Source organism: Gadus morhua, chromosome 3 (assembly GCF_902167405.1).
Source record: "Gadus morhua chromosome 3, gadMor3.0, whole genome shotgun sequence".
Lineage (NCBI taxonomy): Eukaryota > Metazoa > Chordata > Actinopteri > Gadiformes > Gadidae > Gadus > Gadus morhua.
Window position 1 is genome coordinate 18,568,024 of NC_044050.1, and position 20,158 is coordinate 18,588,181.

Sequence of the window (20,158 nt, forward strand, 5' to 3'; positions counted from 1 at the left end):
GTCCAAGTACTAACTATGTTCATCAGCATAGTAACTTTTACTTAGAAAGTGACTAACCCTAACCCAAAACCCGCAATATCCAATAGTATTAACTGTGTCAACACATTGATTTAACGCTAACCATAGACTACTAGAGCAATCAATAACAGAGCAAAAAATCCACTACTTATTTTCTTTTTGAAATGACTAGACCAGAGCATTTAGCCTGCAGTACTCCCAGAGCCCACATGTCGGCTCCAAACACACAGAAATGGAGCCGCACACAATTTCCTTTTTCCAGATTTGTTCTAAACCTAGCAATGAACATAGAGATGGATCGAATCAAAATATGATCAGACCTGCCCCATGCATTCTAAATTAAACTTAACCGTCAGTCCATCCTAATACAAAAAAGCCGGACATTATTCTAGACACAATTCAACACTGCCTTAGGATGCTGTCAAAATTATGCTTAATGACATGGTTGGAGGGGGACAAAAACAAGCGAGTTTTTAAGTGTTCAAGCCAAATGCCATGTCGCCCAATTGTATAAACAAAATAGAAGATATGTGGTGGAAACGTACAATGTCTGTGCAAATCACGACGTTGGGAATTATGAAGTAAGTGGAATCCTTTCTGGGGAACCGACACTTTAAGATTTACGAAACAAAAAGTCTGATTAATTTTCAGAAAGTTCATAAAGTGCATAATTCATAAATAATGTATTATGTAATTCATAAAATTTTAATGTATGAGGTGTGGTAAAGTATGACCCATTCTGTCCAAAACATAATTTTGGTCACATAGCATCTTTAATACCACCATTATAATAATTAGAATATCAAAAAGTATTGAGTATACATACATCATTTGCATTGCGGTACACAAATCTGTTGTGATCTATGTTTTTAATCTCTTCCATTCTTTGTTTTCAGGAGTATTCTTTATTGTTTTCACATTGTGCTGATACATTAAAACCATCCTGAAAATGTGATTCTGTTTCATGAAGGAAAACATTTAATTGGACATGTATTGTTAAGTAATATAAAAAGTTTTGATGTTTCCAAATGTAACTTGAATCCTATAATCTACTACTTTCCAATACCAATAATTAGGAACTTCAATATAAGCCAAACTTAAAATCCATGTCACCAAATTCATAGTACTTAGTGTAGGGTGTTCCTCACCTACAGTTGTCTTGCAATGCGGGTACAAAATGTCATGATGTTCTGTTATATTTCTTCTTCTTCTCTTTATTATTTTGCAGTTAAGTTCATGAAGCTGTGGGAACAGTCACTCGATGCCATGCCTGTCTTCGTAACAGTCATAGTAAATTGATTCACGGGAGTCCAGAGAGATGCGTGTGTATGTTTGTGTGTGCATCTCTGTGTGTGTATCTGTATGTGTGTGTGTGTGTGTGTGAATGTGTCAATAAACAAGGGAAAGTTCTTTCAACTCCCCTTGCCTCTCTCTCTCTCTCCTCCTCCACCACCTCTACCCATTGTCCCTCGCCCTCCCGAGCTGCGTTGGTCACACACTGGTGATGGAGGCCAGACAGTTGGAGGGTTTCTGGAGCTTCTCGGGCTGGGCGCTGGGCGGTTCTGGGATGGCCCGGAAGCTGAAGGGCAGGCCGATGTGGCCCGGGGTGCCCATGTGGCCGGGGCTCAGCGCGGGGTTCTGTCTCCTATTGCTCTCCACGATGCTGGAGGTGTTGGAGGCTAGGCTCTCCCGCGTCCTATCCCCCACCAAGACACGACAGCACAGGGGTTATCAAAGCAAGAACAGGACGTGACCTGCTTACTATTCAGTCACTGAGCCATCTTAGTTATACAAAGCAGGGTGTTAAAGGTGACATATTATACCACCGGGTGTGAGTGTGATTAGCCGTTATGAAAATCGGCCTCTTCTGACATCACATGTGGGCGTGTCAACCTAGATGTATGACGGATAGATGAGTAACGTTTGCTTCAGTCCACTTTGTAGGCTGGTACACTGATCTATCCAGCACACATCTAGGTGGACACGCCTACTTGTGATGTCAGAAGAGGCAGATTTTCTAAAACGGCTTGTAACGGCTAATCACACTCACACCTGGTGGTATAATATGTCACCTTTAAAAAAGTTAGGGATGGGTTAAGCATCTTACTTGAGACATTGGGGATCAAACAGCGTAGCCACTACACTATCCTCGGTTTGTATTGAGATAAGATGAATACATTTAATGTATCTAGTGGTGTTAAATATTTATATTTTGCTGTTTGGGTGAGATGTTACTATAACCCACTACCAATGCAGAAAGAATTAAATAATGAATCATTATTTTGACATCACATAGTAGATGCATTGCTGAGTAAAGTTCACAACATTAAAAAAACTATTTAGAAGTCCCAAAACTAAACTTTATATTTTTCAACTCAAACTTTTCATCAGTTCATAAGTTCAACCATAGAAAGTATGCATTGTAATGCATTTCGAACTGGGGAGATTAAAAGATACACTGAATACTAGCGCCATAGTGGTGCTATAAATGGTTTTTAAGTTTTAATTTGAATCCACTGTATACAGTTGCATTGGTTAAAAGGTATGTCAAGCTTTCCCTTGAGAGATGGTTCTCATCACTGGGCAAATACTATTCAAATAAAATCAAGCTCAATAAAGCTACAGACTTGGCCTTGCTGCCTTGAATGGTAACTGTACTGCAATTAATAGCGCTTCTCTAACCACTGTGGCCAGTCAAAGCACACTTTTTCTCTCAGCCTTGCATGGCAACCATGCAAGGTCCATCAGGAGTGCAACTATGACCAAGATGAGCGGAGCATCAAAACAAGCCCCCCTCAAGACACCAGCCCCCCCCTCCCGAGCAAGACCCCCTGCAGTAGGTTGCACAGAGGAGGGCCCAGCATAATTACAAAAACAGCAATGATTCTAAAATGATCAAAACAAAGAAATAGGCCACGACGGAAGGAACAGAAAGTAAAAGTAGAGGCCTCTGCCTTGGTAAGTTAAGTTAAAGCCAAGCTCATATGTACGGGCAGTATTGTAAATATAAAGTTTGATTTCAAATTCATTTGAATTTATTTTATGAGATCTATAACCCCATGTATCAAAGATACTTCTTTATATAATAAAGATACATAAACACATCAACCAATGTGTTGATGTGTATGTTGCTGACATATTTGCATGCGTTTTTGCTTCATTTTGCTTCATTTCCATTGTTCCCTGTACATGTTTATGATGGAGCCATCAAGCGGTCTCCCCCACCCCCATCCACCCAACAACAGTGACTGAACAGGTCACCCCGGTGTCCGGAAGGCGTCGGCGCGGGGACCCACCTGGGCGAATTGAAGCCGCTGTCCACCGTCACACTGCTGCTGTCCATGCTGTCCAGGCGAGCCGAATGCGCCGACTTCTGCCCGCCGCCGCCCTCCGTCTCCTTGGGGCTCAGCAGGGTCAGGTTGGTCTCCAGCTTACGCTGCAGCTCGTGCTCCTTCTCCCGCTCCAGCAGCCACTGCATGGTCCCCTCCCCGACCCCCCCGACACCACCCCCGCAACCCCCCCCGCCGCCGCCGCCCCCGCCCACGCCACCGCAATCCCCGTGGTCCGGGCCGTCCTCGGCCGTCAGCGACTCCTTGTGCGAGTCTTCGTCCGCCTCTTCGTCGTCCTCGTCCTCGTCGTCCGAGACGTTGTAGTAGTCGAAGGAGGCGGAGGCGCCGCCGCCGCCACCGCCGCCGCAGCCGCCGCTGGGCTCCACGCAGACCTGCAGGGCCGCCGGCGAGGCGGAGGAAGTGGCTGAATTTGAAGGCTGCTGGGGCTCAGGATTGTCGAGGGCCTCTGTTGATTTGGCGTGCGAGGCCTTCCGCAAGGTGCCGGACTTGGAGTAGCCGCCGCCGTCGGCGTAGCCCGCCGGCAAGGCGCTGTTGTGCGGGGGCTTGAACAGGGTGTCCTTGCTGAAGATCTCCTTCCTCTTGAGGGAAGCGGCGCCGCCGGCCGCGCCCCCCCCCCCGCCGCCGCCCCCGCCGGGGTCCACGTTGTGTTGGTGCGGCGTGAGGCGGGCGCTCTGCAGCAGCTCCGGCGTCTGGCTGGGGGTCAGACGCGCGGGGCCGCCGCCCGGGCCCTTGGCCGCCGCCGCCAGCTCCTCTTTGTACTCCATGGCGTGTGGAGAGGTAAGGTGAGGCGTCTGGCGGTCGGCCGGAGAGCCCTTGTGGAGTCCCCCTGATGAGGTTAGCGTGTCATATTCTGATTTTGCCTGAGGCGACGGGGCAGTAAGGATTGTTTCGTTGGACGTATTGCACTGGAAGTAGTCCTCCGTCGAGGGCTTGGGAGAAAGGCCCATGAGCTCGTTGTAGGTGGGCAGGCTGTCTCTGCTTTTGTTCCTCTCCGCCGTGTTCCGGTGGCTCCTCGACTCGTCCAAGCTCCCTTTCCCCAAATCAGGCACATTGAAATCAGAGTGGAACTTAGCAGCAGAGAACATGATCCTTGAGAAGTGGGAGGACTTCTGGGTAGCCCGCAGCGTTCCGTCGTCGGTAAAGTAGTGACTGCGCTCCTCCGGGCCCTGCTCGTAGTTCTCGGGCGCGCCCAGCGACGGGCCCTTCAGCGAGTTGTCCATGGAGCGGGAGCGCTCCTTGGCCTGGTCCGAGCGCTCGTGGCGCGACTTCCTGTCCTGATTGTGACTGTGGCTCCGCTGCACCTTGGACTCCTTGGTGGTGCCGCGCGAGGGCTCGGGGAAAGGCATCTCCGTCCTCCTCTTGGCCAGCTCCCCGGACACGTCCCACTCGGGCGCGACGGGGCAGTACGACTCGGTGATGTTGGGGTTGCTGTGCACCAGGTACGTGGCGCCGCCGCCGCGCGTGCGCTCCAGGGTGTACATGGCCTCCCGCGGCGAGCGCACCAGGGAGTGGCTGAAGAAGCGGTAGTCCCGCTCCATGAACACCAGGTCCCAGTTGGAGGCGTCCGACGGGTCCCCCCGGCACGTCCGCGGTTTGCTGTGCGAGCGCGACTTCCCGTGCGGCAGCCTCCGGTGGCCCCGCCCCCTGCGGCTGCGCGCGTTGTGGTGCAGCGCGCTCTTGTTCTTGTGCGCCCGCTCCTCCTCCAGCCGCTTCATCACGGCCGTGTGGCGCGCCACGTTCTCCACCGTCAGGTCCGGGTTGATGCGGCGGATGATCTCCATCTCCACGTCCCGGGGGATGGGCGCGGCCGGCACGTCCTCGTCGCGCAGGGGCCACTCCTCCGGCGGGAACTGGGCCGAGAAGGTGGCCAGCTGCCTCATCTTGTCCTTCTTGAAGCTCAGACGGAAGAGCCGCAGGCCGAAGCGCTTGGACTGCTTCTCCACGCCGGCGCTGCTGCCGCCGCTGCCCTCCTTCTTCTTGCTCAGCGTGTCCGTCTTGAAGGGGAACGACGACGGCGCACCCTTGCCCTTCTCCGCCGCCTCCGTGGGCGCCGTGGGCTGGGCGGGCGGCGGCGGCGGCGGAGGGTGGGGGTGGGGGTACGAGGGGGGCTCCCCGCCGTGCTCCTTGGAGAGCGGGCTGGGCGCGGCGTCCCCGGCCCCGGCGCTGCGGTCCTTGGGAGGCTTGGCGGCGTAGAGGTCGGCGCGGTGCTCCTTCAGGGTCTTGCCCGGGGGGGCCGCCGCGCCGGGGGCCGACGGGTGGCCCCTGGACGCGTCGTCGCCGGGGGCGTTGTAGGCGTCGCCGTGGTTCTTGCGGACGGGCCGCTCCCGCAGGGCGGAAGGCATGGCGTTGCCGGACGGGGGAGGGGTGCACTGCAGCTGGGGCTGGGGGGGGAGGGACTGCGGGGGTGTGCGGTCGGTGAGCCGGTCGTCCAGGTGGTACCACTTGTTGTTGGTCCTGATGAGAGAGGGGGTGATGTAGTAGGTCTGGGGAGTGACCACGAAGTAGCCCTCCGGCGTGGGGTAGATCTTCCTCTCTCTCACCAGCATGTTGAGCGTGTGTCGCACCACCTCAGAGCTGGGGGTGGGAACACCTACACAGGGAGGCACAGGGTCAAGTTGGTTACTATTAAAGACATGACTAGATAATGATTTCCATATCTGGATAAAATCCATAGATATATATATTTGATATTATTCGTACAGATTGTATGATAATAATAACTTCCAGAACGCTTCAAATTGAAGGACACAATTCTGAAGCTAGAACCAAAGAGCTTGATATCAATTATCCCAGGTCTTATTCTACATTATTTGAAACAAATTGTAAATGGCTGAACAGGAAAACGAAATGTATATTGTGATGGTTAAAGGAAAAATTAAGCAAAACACATTTTCATGATGGAGAAACAAATTGAATATTGTTGCTGACACTGTTTCAGACTCATACTCATTGTATTGTTGCTATGTATACATTATGCCTTTTTCACCTCTCTCCTTGTCACTTCACACTTTAACACTCATGAACTTGTCAATGCTGAAGAATATTTCACTCTGGGCCAAACGCACAACACAATGTGTTTCAGTTAAAATTCTCTGACAAACATATTCAAATGATGAACGAGTACACCCCTCATTTAATCTAGTCAACAACTGTTTAGAAAGTCCTTTCTGCGTGTGAAACGGGAGGCAAACCCTTACGCAAATTCAACTAATCCACTAATAACATTTAGCTGACTCAGATATCTTAAAAGCCCATCATTCAAATTGCAGCTTTTAAAGAAATAGGCATTGAGGTTGCCTATCATTACATCAGCTCAATGATGTCATTCTTTTTAATCAGTAATGGATTGTAGTGTAGTAGCAGTAAGAGCCAACGCTCAAAGAGGGTCCACCTAGTCCAATTGCATTACACTATAGCTGTTGCACAGTAGCCTTTCAAGCACAAACTGTGTGAATGCTTAAATTTCATATATTATCAGTGATCGTGTGGAAAATACACATATTAGAATACAAAGATAGGTCTTTATAAGCCTCAGATAAGAAGACTGCATGGAAGGATACTGATTATATTGGTTGCGACTTGCCAACCTTGACATCATGTTAAGCAGCTAGATCTATCAACCTACATGTGTTCAATCAAATCGATTGCGACTATTTTTTAATGCAAATACACAAATGTAAAAGTCAACGCGTAATGTCTCCTCTTAGCTCTCTTAGTATTGCTAGTCCACTGCTTGTCCGCCTCTCAACACAGATAAATCCACACAGCTAAATGGTCAAGAGGATTTAGATTGTTCTGTGTCATGAATGGGAAAAGTGAACGCTAGTTATACTTTGTTTATTTTGACAAAAGCAGACAATATCCGCTTCTGTGCACAAGAACATTATGTTGTACTCAAACCCCTTCAGCTGGTGATCTTTTGTCCGGCCTGGCAACGGTAACCAACGGGGCGTGAATGTGTGAATCGTTGTTGTGCAACTTGAATACATTTAAGTCTTTCTCAAGACTGCCAAATGGATGGTACGCTTGCTACCCGGAAAATATAGTGGCAACAAACATGACCTATTCTAGTACATTGGCTGGCAGGGTAGTATAGCTGCCTGGGCTTTTCACTCCCAGCAGAAAGGTTGATCCTGAATGTCCAAAGATTGCATATAGCCTATCCTTGATTAAGTCCACTAGCTGCTCCTTCATGCCATTTATCATAATATGCAGGAAATAGAGCCATACAAAGTACTCCTGATGTAGTAGTGGCAATACTTATCTGCCTTGTTTTACATGGATGGTTCACTATTTTAAAGCCTATTCAAACATGCTATTTTTCCACACCCTGTAACTTATTCACCATATTCACAGCAATCTTGGTTCTAAACACTAGGTTGGGGCAAACGTATTCACCTAGGTTGTAGAAACTAGCTGGGCAGGGCAACGCGACCTAGTGACCATCTTGGTTGTAAACGCTAAGTGTATGGGGCAAACTTATTCACCTAGCGACCATCTTGGTTGTAAACGCTAGCTTGGTGGGGCAAATGTTTTCACCTAGCAACCATCTTGGTTGTAAACGCCAGCATGGTGGGGCAAATGTTTTCACCTAGCAACCATCTTGGTTGTAAACGCTTGGTGGGGCAAACTCATTCACCTAGCGGCCATCTTGTGCTAGCTGGGTGTGCGGCACTGAATGTGAGATTCGGCATTCACCCAGCTGCCGTTTACAACCAAGACAGAACCAAGATGGCCACTGGGTAAACAAGGCCCATTGCCACTGGAACTGACTATAAGACCGCCAGCAGGTCGATGGGTAGAGGTACCAGAGATTGAATTTACCTGGGAAGCTGGAGGTGAGATGTTCCTCCAAGGCCTCGCGGGTGACAGGCTTGTGGGCTGAGTTCATGGAGGAGACGGCCAGACACAAAATCTCCCCCAGCGGGATGAACTGCGACTGGCTGACTGGTGACATGTTGATTGGAGACACATCACCTGCACATGCGGAGACAAAAGACAAAAAACATATTCAAACTGATTTTACATAGGGGTGGTGTGAGGACTGCATTCCAGTATATTCCGGCTTATTGGGGTGTAGATGTGATATATTTCAATATGAAGTCCCATGTACAGCAAGTACAAAAAAACGTATTGTTGAATTTATTGTATTTAAGCATGTATTTCAATATTCAGAATGCGATTCTATTAACTTCTATAACAAACTGAAACAGCATTGAAACTGCATTGGGGTGTAACTTGAATAACTTAAGCAGCTTGTCGTTATCATAACCTAGCTTGTAACCATAACCTTCATAAGCTCTTAAAATTCTTCAAAGTATTTAATCATAAAGGGTTATGATCACAAAGGGTTATGATCCTAAAGGCTTATGAATAAATGTGCACATGTAAACAGGGCCAAGTCTGTTTGGAGGTTTAAAAATAACAAATAGGATTCTCTGGATTTCCAAAGACCTTACAACCTGTCCTATACGGTATAGGACAGGTTGTAAGGTCTTTGGATATCGGTATAGTATACCGATACCTTAAATTAAACAGTTCTTCTAATGCACAATCAACCATTAACCGCAGAACCTTTGTCAACTGAGATGACATCATCAGCTATCATTAGCATCCCCTGCTATGTTTCACAAACTAACACAAATGTACGGCTTCAGAAACTTTGAAGAGCTCTTCCGTTTTACAACTCTGCAGACACTGTCAGTAAGGCCTTCAACGTCGCCATGGAGACACCACACACTCACTACACATGCAGTGGCGCTTTGTTGAAAGGCTGTTTGGATTACGACATCAGACTAGCTGGCATCTGGGATGCATCTTAAAGGGTGGGAAGGCCCCATTACCACAACACCATGCAATTTTCAATGATGTATGTATTATATTAAAGTGACTTCTTCTTCATAAATTGTATTAGAAGTGAATATAAATACACTATACAGCCAAACGACTAAGAGTATCGTGTTGAGAAGTCAGAGAAAATGATTGTGCCCATAGAAAGTGGCACTGAGCACAGTAAGTTATACTTTTGGCCCGCTTTTCTGCCCAAAGTGCCCTATCAAAATCTACCTAGGCTAGCTTGACCTGCTCTGTACGTGCTCTCAGAACTAGATTGATTGGAATAATTAACGTCTACCTTATGGGCCAATCGTAGCTCTGCCCTTCGTTACTATGTCATGGATTAGCTAGCCAAGTTTATTGTGTTTGGGGTGAGAGGGGGGTGGGCTGAGAGGGGGGTGGGGGCCGGGGCAATCCATCTCGAAGGCCTTCATATAAGAGCCCGAATCATGGAAGCTGCCGGGCAAAGGAAAGCTCCTTTGGTCCTGTTAGTAGAACTAAGTGAGAATGATAATACTGTTGTTTTGATTACATTTTTCAGTGAATTCAACCATCGATTTAACGTTAGCTACTACCGTTAGTTTTGGCGAGTAGATGCCTAGTAATATGGAAGCTGACATCGGAATTCTCCGAAACATGTAGCAAACATTACTAAACATAAAAAGCCATTTGTATAGCGAAAACCACTCACCAAGCCAACATTAATATCAAGGTCTACTCTACTTGAATAGCGTAAGTTTCAATAGTTAATGGTATGTTCCTGCAGTTTTAGGGCTGACGTTTTAGGATCGCATTTCTAGGACCCTAGTTTTTCATGACAAAAAGCCAAACTAGGAGTCATATTAACTGTGGACTTAATGACCATGATACTTAATTGTAGCCATCACATTACTGAAACTGAAGCTGATTGAAGATTGTATAGGTGATCAGTGTCTGTCAGCTACATCCAACTGCAATAGCCTACCGTCGTCAGTGTAAATGTTTATTACTCATTGTTTTACCATTTATATTAAGGTGAAAATTTGTAACAATTAAAGTGTGCTCACTGCCTGTATACCCCAGAGCACGTTTTATCAGCCAGTCTCGTCATTTTGACTATTTTGCAATGTTGATTAAGATATTTAGCATTTTTTATATCCAGTTATTATGTAGATCTATTCTGCGGTGCTACGACATGTGTTGCCACATTTTAGGAACTTTCACGTACTCTATAGCCAAATGAGGTGTTTTCATGGAACACAGATTAACTCAAATGTGAATAACATGTAATTTCTATTTGGTTTAATAATGTCTCTCTCAGGAGTCCTGGAGGCTCTTAGCGATGCTATTGTCGTTCACTGTACGATACAGGGAGGCAGTTCACACATTCGTGCAAAGGTCTTAGACAGAACCAGAATCACCCAGACTGGGTAGTAGGGATATGGATCCGTCGTCCCTGGTTGAGACGTCCCTTCTTAACCTGAGGGACAAGTCCAGGTTTAATACTAGAGTGTCAGTGTGGACATTGAGACTGTAATGAAGATGGGGTGCTGGGATGAGGGGGTGGAGGCAGGGGTGAAGAGGTGGATGGAGCGATGCGGAGGGGTGGATGGATGTGGTGGAGAGGTGGAGGTGTGGAACGAGGGATGGAGAGGTAGAAGACAAACTATGAAGAAGACAGATGGCTGGATGTGGTGGAGGGATGAATGAAGGAGTGGAGGTTGTGGGATGGAAGGGTGGATGTAGTGTGGATGGGATGGATGGAGGTATGCAGAGGTGGATGAGGTGGAGCAGCGGTATCATGAGGTGGAGGTGTGGATGGGGTGGAGGGACGGACGGAGGGAGCAGAGGTGGATGAGGTGGAGCAGCGGTATCATGAGGTGGAGGTGTGGATGGGTTGGAGGGACGGACGGAGGGAGCAGAGGTGGATGAGGTGGAGCAGCGGTATCATGAGGTGGAGGTGTGGATGGGGTGGAGAGAGGGATGTGCTGTGGGATGGGACGAATGTTGTGGAGGTTGGTGGGACGAAAGGGGGAAACCGTGAATGGTATGAACCTCTGTGCTGGGCTGATGGGTGAAGGAGGGGCAGGTGCTCTAGTTTTCTTTGTGTAATGTATGGTTGCTTGAAATAGTTTATCATTGTATCAAAACATAAAGACATAGGGCTATATTAATAATTCAAAATCTGCCACCGGAGTCGTCCTGGTGACATGCCTCTCCAACCTTTGAAATATCTTGTGAGACCTAGTGACTCTAAAGGCCATAGCATACGATTCCGCCTTTATTTGATCTGATAATGAGCTAATAACACAAATTGCCAGGCAAGTACCTCTTAGCGAGCAAGTTCAACTGCAAGTACTGAAGAATTTGGGGGGAATAAATCAAGTCTTTAGACGGAGAGTGGTGATGGGGTGTAATAAACCCTTAAAAATAGTACTTTTAAAATGAACTACTTGGACCGAAAGTACTATTTAAATTCCTAAAAAATAAATAGTTTCCTAAAATGCGGCACTAGGATGCGGTTATAGAATGCGGCCCTCAAACTGCAGCCTCCTTTATTGCAGCAAACTTCATTGTAACAGCAAACTTCATTGTAACAAACCCTACTTCTCCGATAAGTAAAGTACAACTTATGATATTATTGTTGTTTTGGTGGCTGGTTTTCGCTAAACGTTTCTTTTAGCTTTTGAGTGGTTTGAACTCTTGAAAATAGCCAAATGGCTTCAGGGTTTCCCAAACCTCTAGTGCCTCCCAAAATAACATCCAACTTTTTTACAAAATCTCGACAATGTGCACGTCCATTGAATGTATCTGCATTCAAGTTCGATTTCCGCATCGATAAAGTGAAACTACTTAGTTCTGACGAAGACAAATCATTTTCACAAGCACCAGAGTATGACAGCGGCTGATTTGTTTGCATCATCTTAAATGGTATCGAAATGAAGAAGACCAAGTCCATCCCCCATCCCCACAAAATCACAGTATACAGGCTTTTACTTCTAGTAGGCAAGCAATGCTTTGATATCGCTAATTTAGCAACCCCATTACCCCAATTAAATTTCCTGCTGTTTCACAATAACAATTTTTCCGAAACGATGAGTCTACTATTAAAGAAGACTAATTGTATTTCTATCGAAGTCTCTAATCGTCGAATCTTCAGATCTTCGAAGATTCGAGGTAACCACTGCTACTTTAGCTTGTTCTCGCCCAAACTAACACCTGAAGCTAACCTTAAATCGGTTTGCCTTGTCAAAAACATGTGGCAACATTAATAATCATCAACTGCCTTATGTTTAGCGCAAACCAGTAACCAAAACAACATTAAGATCATAAGGGGCCGCTGCCATGACTGGGGCCCCCCGACATCAACACATCGGGAACCGATGGCCCCGCCCTCTCCCGCAATAAACTTGGCTAGCCAATCAACGGTACTGTAGCAAAAGACAGAGCTACAATTGGCCCTTACGGTAGACGTCAATCATACTGATCAATCTAGTTTGGAGACAATGTAGAGCGACCACGTCCAGCGAGCGCAGGCTGAGTGTGAGAGGGTACTGTGGGTAGAGAAACATGCCCAAACAAAGTACAATTTCTTATGCCCAGTTCCACTTTCTGGGCGCACAATCACTTCCTCTGACCTCTCGACACTCTCTGCATTCTCGATATGCTCATCTGCGCCCTTGACTTTTTTTTTATCACGCTGACGATTATTCCAACCTGTGCTCCACGTCCCACCAGCGTGTGAGCGACTGGCCTCACTGCATGCTTGGTATTTGACACTAAAGTTGCGCCATGTATAGCGTGCCAATGCCTCGTACAAACTAAAGATATTCTATTCAGTCGAATGTACTACGACCCATGTGCATCTCACGAGTGTAGCGAGAGTATACAACATTCATTCATTCATTCCAAAACCCTTGCCTACAAAGATGCTAACATAAATATCGGATATTTATAACTATAAGTCAATAAGAACTCAAATGTAAATCGATATATATCACGCATAGTAAACGACTACGATTACTACGCACAGCTAAAGCCTCACACACATCCAGTCAACATGCCTCCCACAACTCCACGCTTTTTTTTTCCCCCTCTTCCTTTCCACGCTAGTTTTAGAGCGTTAGCATCTGAGGCCCAGCGGCGTTGGAGACGCGGTTGCCACGGGAACGTACACGGGGGTACGGCCGGTAGGTAGGGGGGTACAGAAGGGGGGGTCGGGGGGAGGGAGGGGGAGGTAGGGCTGGGATCACACTCACCTGCCGCACGGTAACCCGGTGGGGACGGAGAGAAGTGGGGGGGAGGAGGGGGAGGGAGATGTTGCTTGGGCGCCCGCGCGTCTTTCTCGCCGCGGGAGGAGAGGTTGCGTTCGGCCGGGCGCTCCGACGGGTCGGCGCCGGCCCAGGCCCGCCTAGCGCCGGCGCCGCCGACACCACCCACTCCCCCGCTGCCGCCGACGGCGCTGCTACGGTTCTTCTTCATGGTGACCCCCCCTCGCCCCCCCTACCTACCCGGCCAGGGGGTCCAGCAGGAGGAGGAGCGGGAGGAGGAGGAGGTAGAGGAGGAGCGGGAGGCGGGCTACCGGCACCGGGAGCGAGGCGGCTCGGGTGTGGGAGGGAGGGGAGAGGGGAGGGGGGGAGGGAGGGGAGAGGGGGGAGGGAGGAGGGGAAGGGGGGTGCGGGGGGAGGTCGACCAACCTCGGGCTCAGTGCCTCCCCCGCATCGGCCGAGGAAACGTCCCGCTAGAGCACTCACACGCCGGACATGGCAGGAACCAGCGCGCACGTTCGCACACACACTCGCGTGTCTCATTTACATCCGCCGGCGCGTGACATTGGACGCGGAGCGGATCGCGGCGGCTTGGCATGGAACGCTGGGGGTAGATCTCCCCTGGGGCTGGTGTGGATCGCTGGCGGTGGTGGTGGCGGCGGCAGCGGCGGTGGTGGTGGCGGTGGCGGTGGTGGTGGCGGTAGTCGTGGCGAGGGTGGAGGTGAATGCGCGCGGCATCACCCTGTCATCGGCATCAGTCCCAGCCACCATTTGTAGCATCCCCATTTGCATGCGTAGGGAGGCACATTACGTAGCCACTCTGGTGCGGGAGGAGGGAGCAGGAGAGAGGAGGAGGAGGAGGAGGAGGAGGAGGAGGAGGAGGAGGAGGAGGAGGAGGAGGTGGGGGGGCAGGGGTAGGGATGAGGGAAATGGAGCATTGGTTAGCAAGGAGGACGGCGAGGAGGGCTGAGGGATTCTCGTAGAGGTGTAAAAGATCCCCGTTTTTTTTTTACTGAAAAGTAACGCTAGGGAGGGAGGGCTGGAGTATGGGAGGAATGGAGGGAGGGAGGAGAAGGGGGGGGGGGGGGGGGGGGGGGGGAACGGACGGGAAGGAGAAGAGGAACAGAATGGAGGGATTAAGGATAAAAGGCCCTGGTCTTTTTCACCAGCAGCTCAATTCACCACAGGAGTGCTCGGCCGTGCCCCGCAAAACAAAAGAGGCTGCTTAAAAAAAAAAGAGGAAGAGAGGTAGAGAGAGATAGAGAACGCAAGGAGAGAGAGAAATGCTCCATTCACCCCGACGGGCAGCGAAAGCTCCGGAGAACACAGAGGACCGAAGTGGCTACCTTCACTTTCATCTTTATCCGATCCCACACCAGACGGTGTTGTCCCCCTTGCCAAAACAGCTCAGCGGGAGCGGGTGGGCAGGAAAAAATGGAGAGCCCCGGAAAAATAAATAAATAAATTCAAGAATAGATATCCACCGTACGCCGCAATCCATAGGAGTAAGCAGGAGCAGAACGAGGAGAACGAGGAGGAGGAGGTGGCGGAGGAGGAGTAGAAGAGGGAGCTCCAGCGTTGATCGTTGTGGTGGCCATTCATTAAACAGGGGAGCCACAAACTCCAGTCAACGGCCAATCTCTTTCACCGCTATTGCTGCAGCTGCTCACAGCACCTCAAGGAAGGGTGTGAGAGTATGTGTGTGTGTGTGTGTATGTGTGTGCGGTACGTATGTGTGTCTGCGTGTGTATGTGCGCGTGTGAGAATGTGTGTGTATGTGTGTGTGAATGCGCGCGTCCGCCCGCTGTGCGTGATCCTGCGTGAGCATGCATGCGTCTGTGTCTGGATGATTGAGGCTGAAGGGGAGGGGGGGGAGAGAGAGAGAGAGAGAGAGAGAGAGAGAGAGAGAGAGAGAGAGAGAGAGAGAGAGAGAGAGAGAGAGAGAGACAGAGAGAGAGAGAGAGAGAGAGAGAGAGAGAGAGAGAGAGAGAGAGAGAGAGAGAGAGAGACAGAGAGAGAGAGAGAGAGAGAGAGAGAGAGAGAGAGAGAGAGAGGGAGAGAGAGAGAGAGAGAGAGAGAGAGAGAGAGAGAGAGAGAGAGAGAGAGAGAGAGAGAGAGAGAGAGAGAGAGAGAGGATGTGAGAGATCGAGGACATGCATAAAGGCAAAAAGAGAAGAGCAAATATGAACAGCTTTTCTCTTTCTTTTTTTCATGCAGGAGCATGATGTCCAAGATCACAGTATCCCTGCTTTGCCTACTAGTGTGTATCCTAAAAACCTTTCTGTCCTCACATCTGTGTTGTACACATTTTCCAGAGGATAAAGGCTGCCTTTATTATGACAGCCACCTTTCTCCCTTACTGATAAAGAATCGTCCTTTTTTTTGTAGCCCTAGCCCTGATAACAATCATCACTTGACAGTGGGAGGAACATAAAACGCTGGGACTCCTTACACCTCTATGGGATCTGGCTCATATCTGTCTTCCAGACACACCAGCCATTCTCCCAGACCTATGCAGTGAAGACAGTAGGTAAATGGACGGATAGATAGATACATAGATAGATAATGCTGAGAATCTACTGATTTGGCAGCGTAAACTGGATCACTATCCCCCTCGCCCCCCGTGTTTCCATTCTCCAATCCAGTGTTGCCTTTTGCTAGGGCTAATCTCGCTGACTCACATGTGCGTGTGTGAATGGACGGTCGGAGGGACAGAGTGAAAAGAGAGAGAGAGAGAGAAAAAGAGAGAGAAATGGGGGGGGGGGGGGTGAAAGAGGGCAGGGCAGAGGGCTTGGGGGTTGTGGGGGGACAGAGCGTCACCACCAATCTGCCTCACTTCAGTAGTACCAAAGAGAAGGAGGTGAGGAGAAGGGGGAGGAGGAGGATGAGGAGGGGGGAGAGAGACACACCACACCAGCCATCTTATTTCTCAGTAGTGCTGCTGCTGCTGCTGCTGCTACTGCTGCAACAGCCTTTGTTGCTATGACGACCCAAGCCGATGAGCTCATAGCTTGCTGCCCTTCGAGTGGCGTTTCCTTAAAGGGCCAGACACGAGAGATATATTGGTGGATGGAGCAGACACGAGGCCGACCAATGCTGTCTGAATGCGTTGATATGTAATAATATGGCGCGTGCTACTCGAGTCATTGAGGACGTGTTTTGTTTTTGACAATGCTGCAAAGCCATGATGTTAGCAGCAAATGCTGGACGCATACGCGGATAATAAAATATCATTTATATTTAACATCTACATAGGAGACATCTAAATAAAGCAGTTATTATATTCTAGAGAAACTCTTCCTTTAGATCTATTTAGTATTAATAGGCCTATAACTTATCATACAAATGTCTACACAAGGTGTAGGACACACTTTGGAATAAAGGTATTCCAATAAAATAAATGGAGTAGGACAAACCAAACTAACAATTTTGATAAGTACATATTCACATTTGAATTGCATAACATTCGAACAGCATCCAATTGCATTCAAACTGTCTCTTTGTCAGTGCGATACTATTAAATGACTACACGCTGCGGATTTCATTCCATTTCACCTTCGACCCACTTTCGTTCAAACAGTGATCCGGACTGCCCTCTAGTGGGCCACAGCCGACACCTGCCATCCCAGGGACCAACCAGCTGAATAGACAAATGTGGGACTTGTTGAAGTGCTAGAGGCCCCACACAACACATTAAGAAATATAGTCAAACCTGCCACTGTTGCCTTCCGTTTCCACCAATTCTCCAATAGGACACTCCTTTTCCTTCCTTCAGCTTGTATCTCCCCCCTCTTACCGCCCCAAGCATATTTCCTCCTTCCTGTGTAAAAGCTGAAAGTCTCTCCATATGTATTCAGAGTTAAGTCAAAGAGGACTTATGACAATAACTTTATTATACTGTTATCACAATTTACATGGCACATAGTTTGCCGTTTTTTTTTAATGAGCGGATCTCTCCAGTCTATCAAATGAGCAACTGGGATAAATATAAAAATATTTATCTTATTAAAGCCCTTGTTGATTCATTATGTTCAAGATGTCATCATCTCAAAGCAAAGCAAAAAAGTATTAATTTCAGATTTTGACAAATAAACAATTTCACATGCAGATGTATTATGTAGTCTATAAGCATAATGTGTAATGGATGACCCATTACGCGGTGTGGTGAGCTATTAGCTATAAGACAAACATTCCAACGCTTATCGTCGTCAGCTTAATTTGCCACTTCTTCCCAGCTAGCTGCTGGTGTGAGACAATACCAGCCACACAAAAGCTTTAGCTTATCACAAGCTAACACTCAACACCTAAAGTCTAAGTTGGATTGCTACGCATCATTTCACAATACCTTGTCTTCTAGCCAAGACTGTACTAAGTAGATTATAAGATGTATACATAACGATTGTGTGGAAAAAAATCGAATCGCCTAGACCTACACTTAAATGTTGCTTTACCTTTACTACATTTTATATAATCTGATAGTTTTTCTGGATCGGTATGCCCTTTTGATGCTCAGTTATTCTGAACAAATGAAAAGGCATTTGGTTTGAGGATTAAATATCGACTGTTGTGGCTGATTTCTCTGCATACTGGGCACATGTGCAAGCTGACACACAGACAGTATATCCGCTTCAGTTACGACAAGTATTGCTGTCACATCATATGTCCAAGCGTGTGAACCATCATGTTTGTATATTTTATTGCCGAAAGCATGATAGATAACTAGATTATGAGAACTAAAAATGAAACATGCAGGTGCATATCTTTTTTTTATACCAACTGGAGTTGAGCGATGACAAAATGTTTAACTTGTCTAGTAGGGCTAGTTCAGACTAGTTTGGAACAATTTCCAGTGTGAACAGTGCTTTTATAAAGTTGCCTCAAGTTTCCAGATTCAATGTTCTTCTGAAGTTTCATATAAAATAGCTTATGGATGGATAGAGGAATCTGACAGAATCATAACATGAATAAGTCAATCTTCTGAATATTCTCCTTTGTTTACAATGGCCGACCATCTAAATTATCAAATTATCCCGTATAACATGATGTGTGAAAAGTATCTGTTGTGATGTAATCACAGTAGGCCTTCTAAAAAAAAAAGCCTGTTTAGAGGTGATATGGTGGTATAAACAGCTGTATTGTTGGCATAACACCTTCACTTCAACACTGACAAGATATTATAGTCCTTATAATCCAGGTCCAGAGGTGGTTTCATGTTAGGGGCCTATAGGAACTTTTATCATTAAATCATCTTATCACAAGTTCACTATCATCTGTCACATCAAAGTCATTATTATCCCCAATAGTACTCTTGCCCACTTGCTGGCCTATGGCATTTCAAACATCAGGCCTGTCCTCAACAACAGAACTTATCTCATTGCGAAGTATTGTAATTTATGATACAACAATACGATCTTATTTTATAGAATTATATTGACAACATTTAAGCTTCAACCACACCGAAAATCTGGTAGGCTCGAGGCTGATCTAGAGCCAGGCTCGAGGCTGATCTAGAGCCAGATTATTAATATATTTGGTCACTACCGCCTCCTGATTGTTGTAATTATTATTTCCTGTAAACTGTTATCTTGTACCTAATATTATCAAAAGGCCTGCTACTATGGTTTTAATCTTGTTTTCAGTGTGAGGAGAGAAGAGGATAGCTGTAGAAACATGTTTTTCAACCAGTGATATTAGAAGTGTTCATAACACGCATAAAGCAACTGTAGTGTCACGACGCGTTGAAGACCGATGGGCCTACCTATACACTTGATGAGGAACCCTGCAGGTGGGCTGAGGACCCGTCGTGCCCATCCGTTCCTGAGGACGTCAAGGTGCTCTTCCTTCCCTTGGACGAGAAGCACATGCTGGTCTATCCAGCCCAGGCAGAATATCTCAGACAAAGCATGCATCATGCCCTTATTCCAGAAGTGCTGCATGTTTGCAGCTTTGAAATCTGCAAATATCTCATAGCCTGTGAGACGCTTTAACTTTTCTGAAGGCTTGTTGGATGTTGTGTCCTCTCGATCTCCACGGACGCGCGACAGCACCAAGGCTATGGCATTGGGTGCTATCTGGAAACACTTAGCCATGGGGGTAAACAAATCGCCCGTAACCGCTGGAAGTCGTTATACGCGCGTTGTTAACTTTATTTTACGATGCGTCCTACTACAAATAGTTGCCGAGCTGCAGCCAAACTAGCTTGTTTCAAGTTGACCGAGCTTCCAAAGTAAACTGAATACACTTCCATATAAACCGATTCGGTGAACGTGCCGTCTGATGATAAGAAATTACATGAAAAACAGAGCAAGCATTAAGCGTCCCTCCAGTTTCGGCCTATCAAAGAGAAAAGTAGACGGATCGTTGGGTTACCGCTCCAAGTGATGACCTCATCCTTGCCCGTGAACACGTTCATCACACCAGGTAGCCTCGGACTGGAGGCAACCTGCGCAAAGTGCGGAAATGGCGCGAGCGCGACCGTTGGAGGCCTACAGCAGAATACGTCAGTATAAATCAGTCTGGGAAAAATCATTATGGATGAAAACCGAAGTCAGGGAAGAGGACAGCCCATAACTAGCGATACTATGTCAGCAAGTCCAGTGAGCTACGACATTATTCATTTGTTTACACATGTAGGCCTAATTAATTGCTAAGATTTTAGAAACAAGCAAATATAGCTGAACATTATTATCCATCTTTAAAGCTTGAGTG

At 47.4% G+C, this 20,158-nt stretch overlaps 1 protein-coding gene across 2 annotated transcripts; it reads right to left on the reverse strand.

Annotated features, from left to right (window-relative positions):
• Positions 1-872: 872 nt before the first annotated feature.
• On the reverse strand, positions 873-19,945 carry stox2a (storkhead box 2a). 2 transcript variants are annotated; one of them, XM_030352758.1, is made up of 4 exons: positions 19,209-19,945; positions 8,193-8,345; positions 3,315-5,958; positions 873-1,714 (listed from the first exon to the last, which is right to left on the reverse strand). In XM_030352758.1, exons 1-4 carry the CDS (start codon positions 19,537-19,539, stop codon positions 1,510-1,512), a joined length of 3,333 nt encoding a protein of 1,110 aa, XP_030208618.1. In that variant the 5' UTR covers positions 19,540-19,945; the 3' UTR covers positions 873-1,509. The 2 variants fall into 2 exon arrangements, with proteins under 2 accessions (XP_030208618.1, XP_030208620.1); XM_030352760.1 differs by lacking the exon at positions 19,209-19,945 and adding an exon at positions 13,442-13,746.
• Positions 19,946-20,158: the final 213 nt, after the last annotated feature.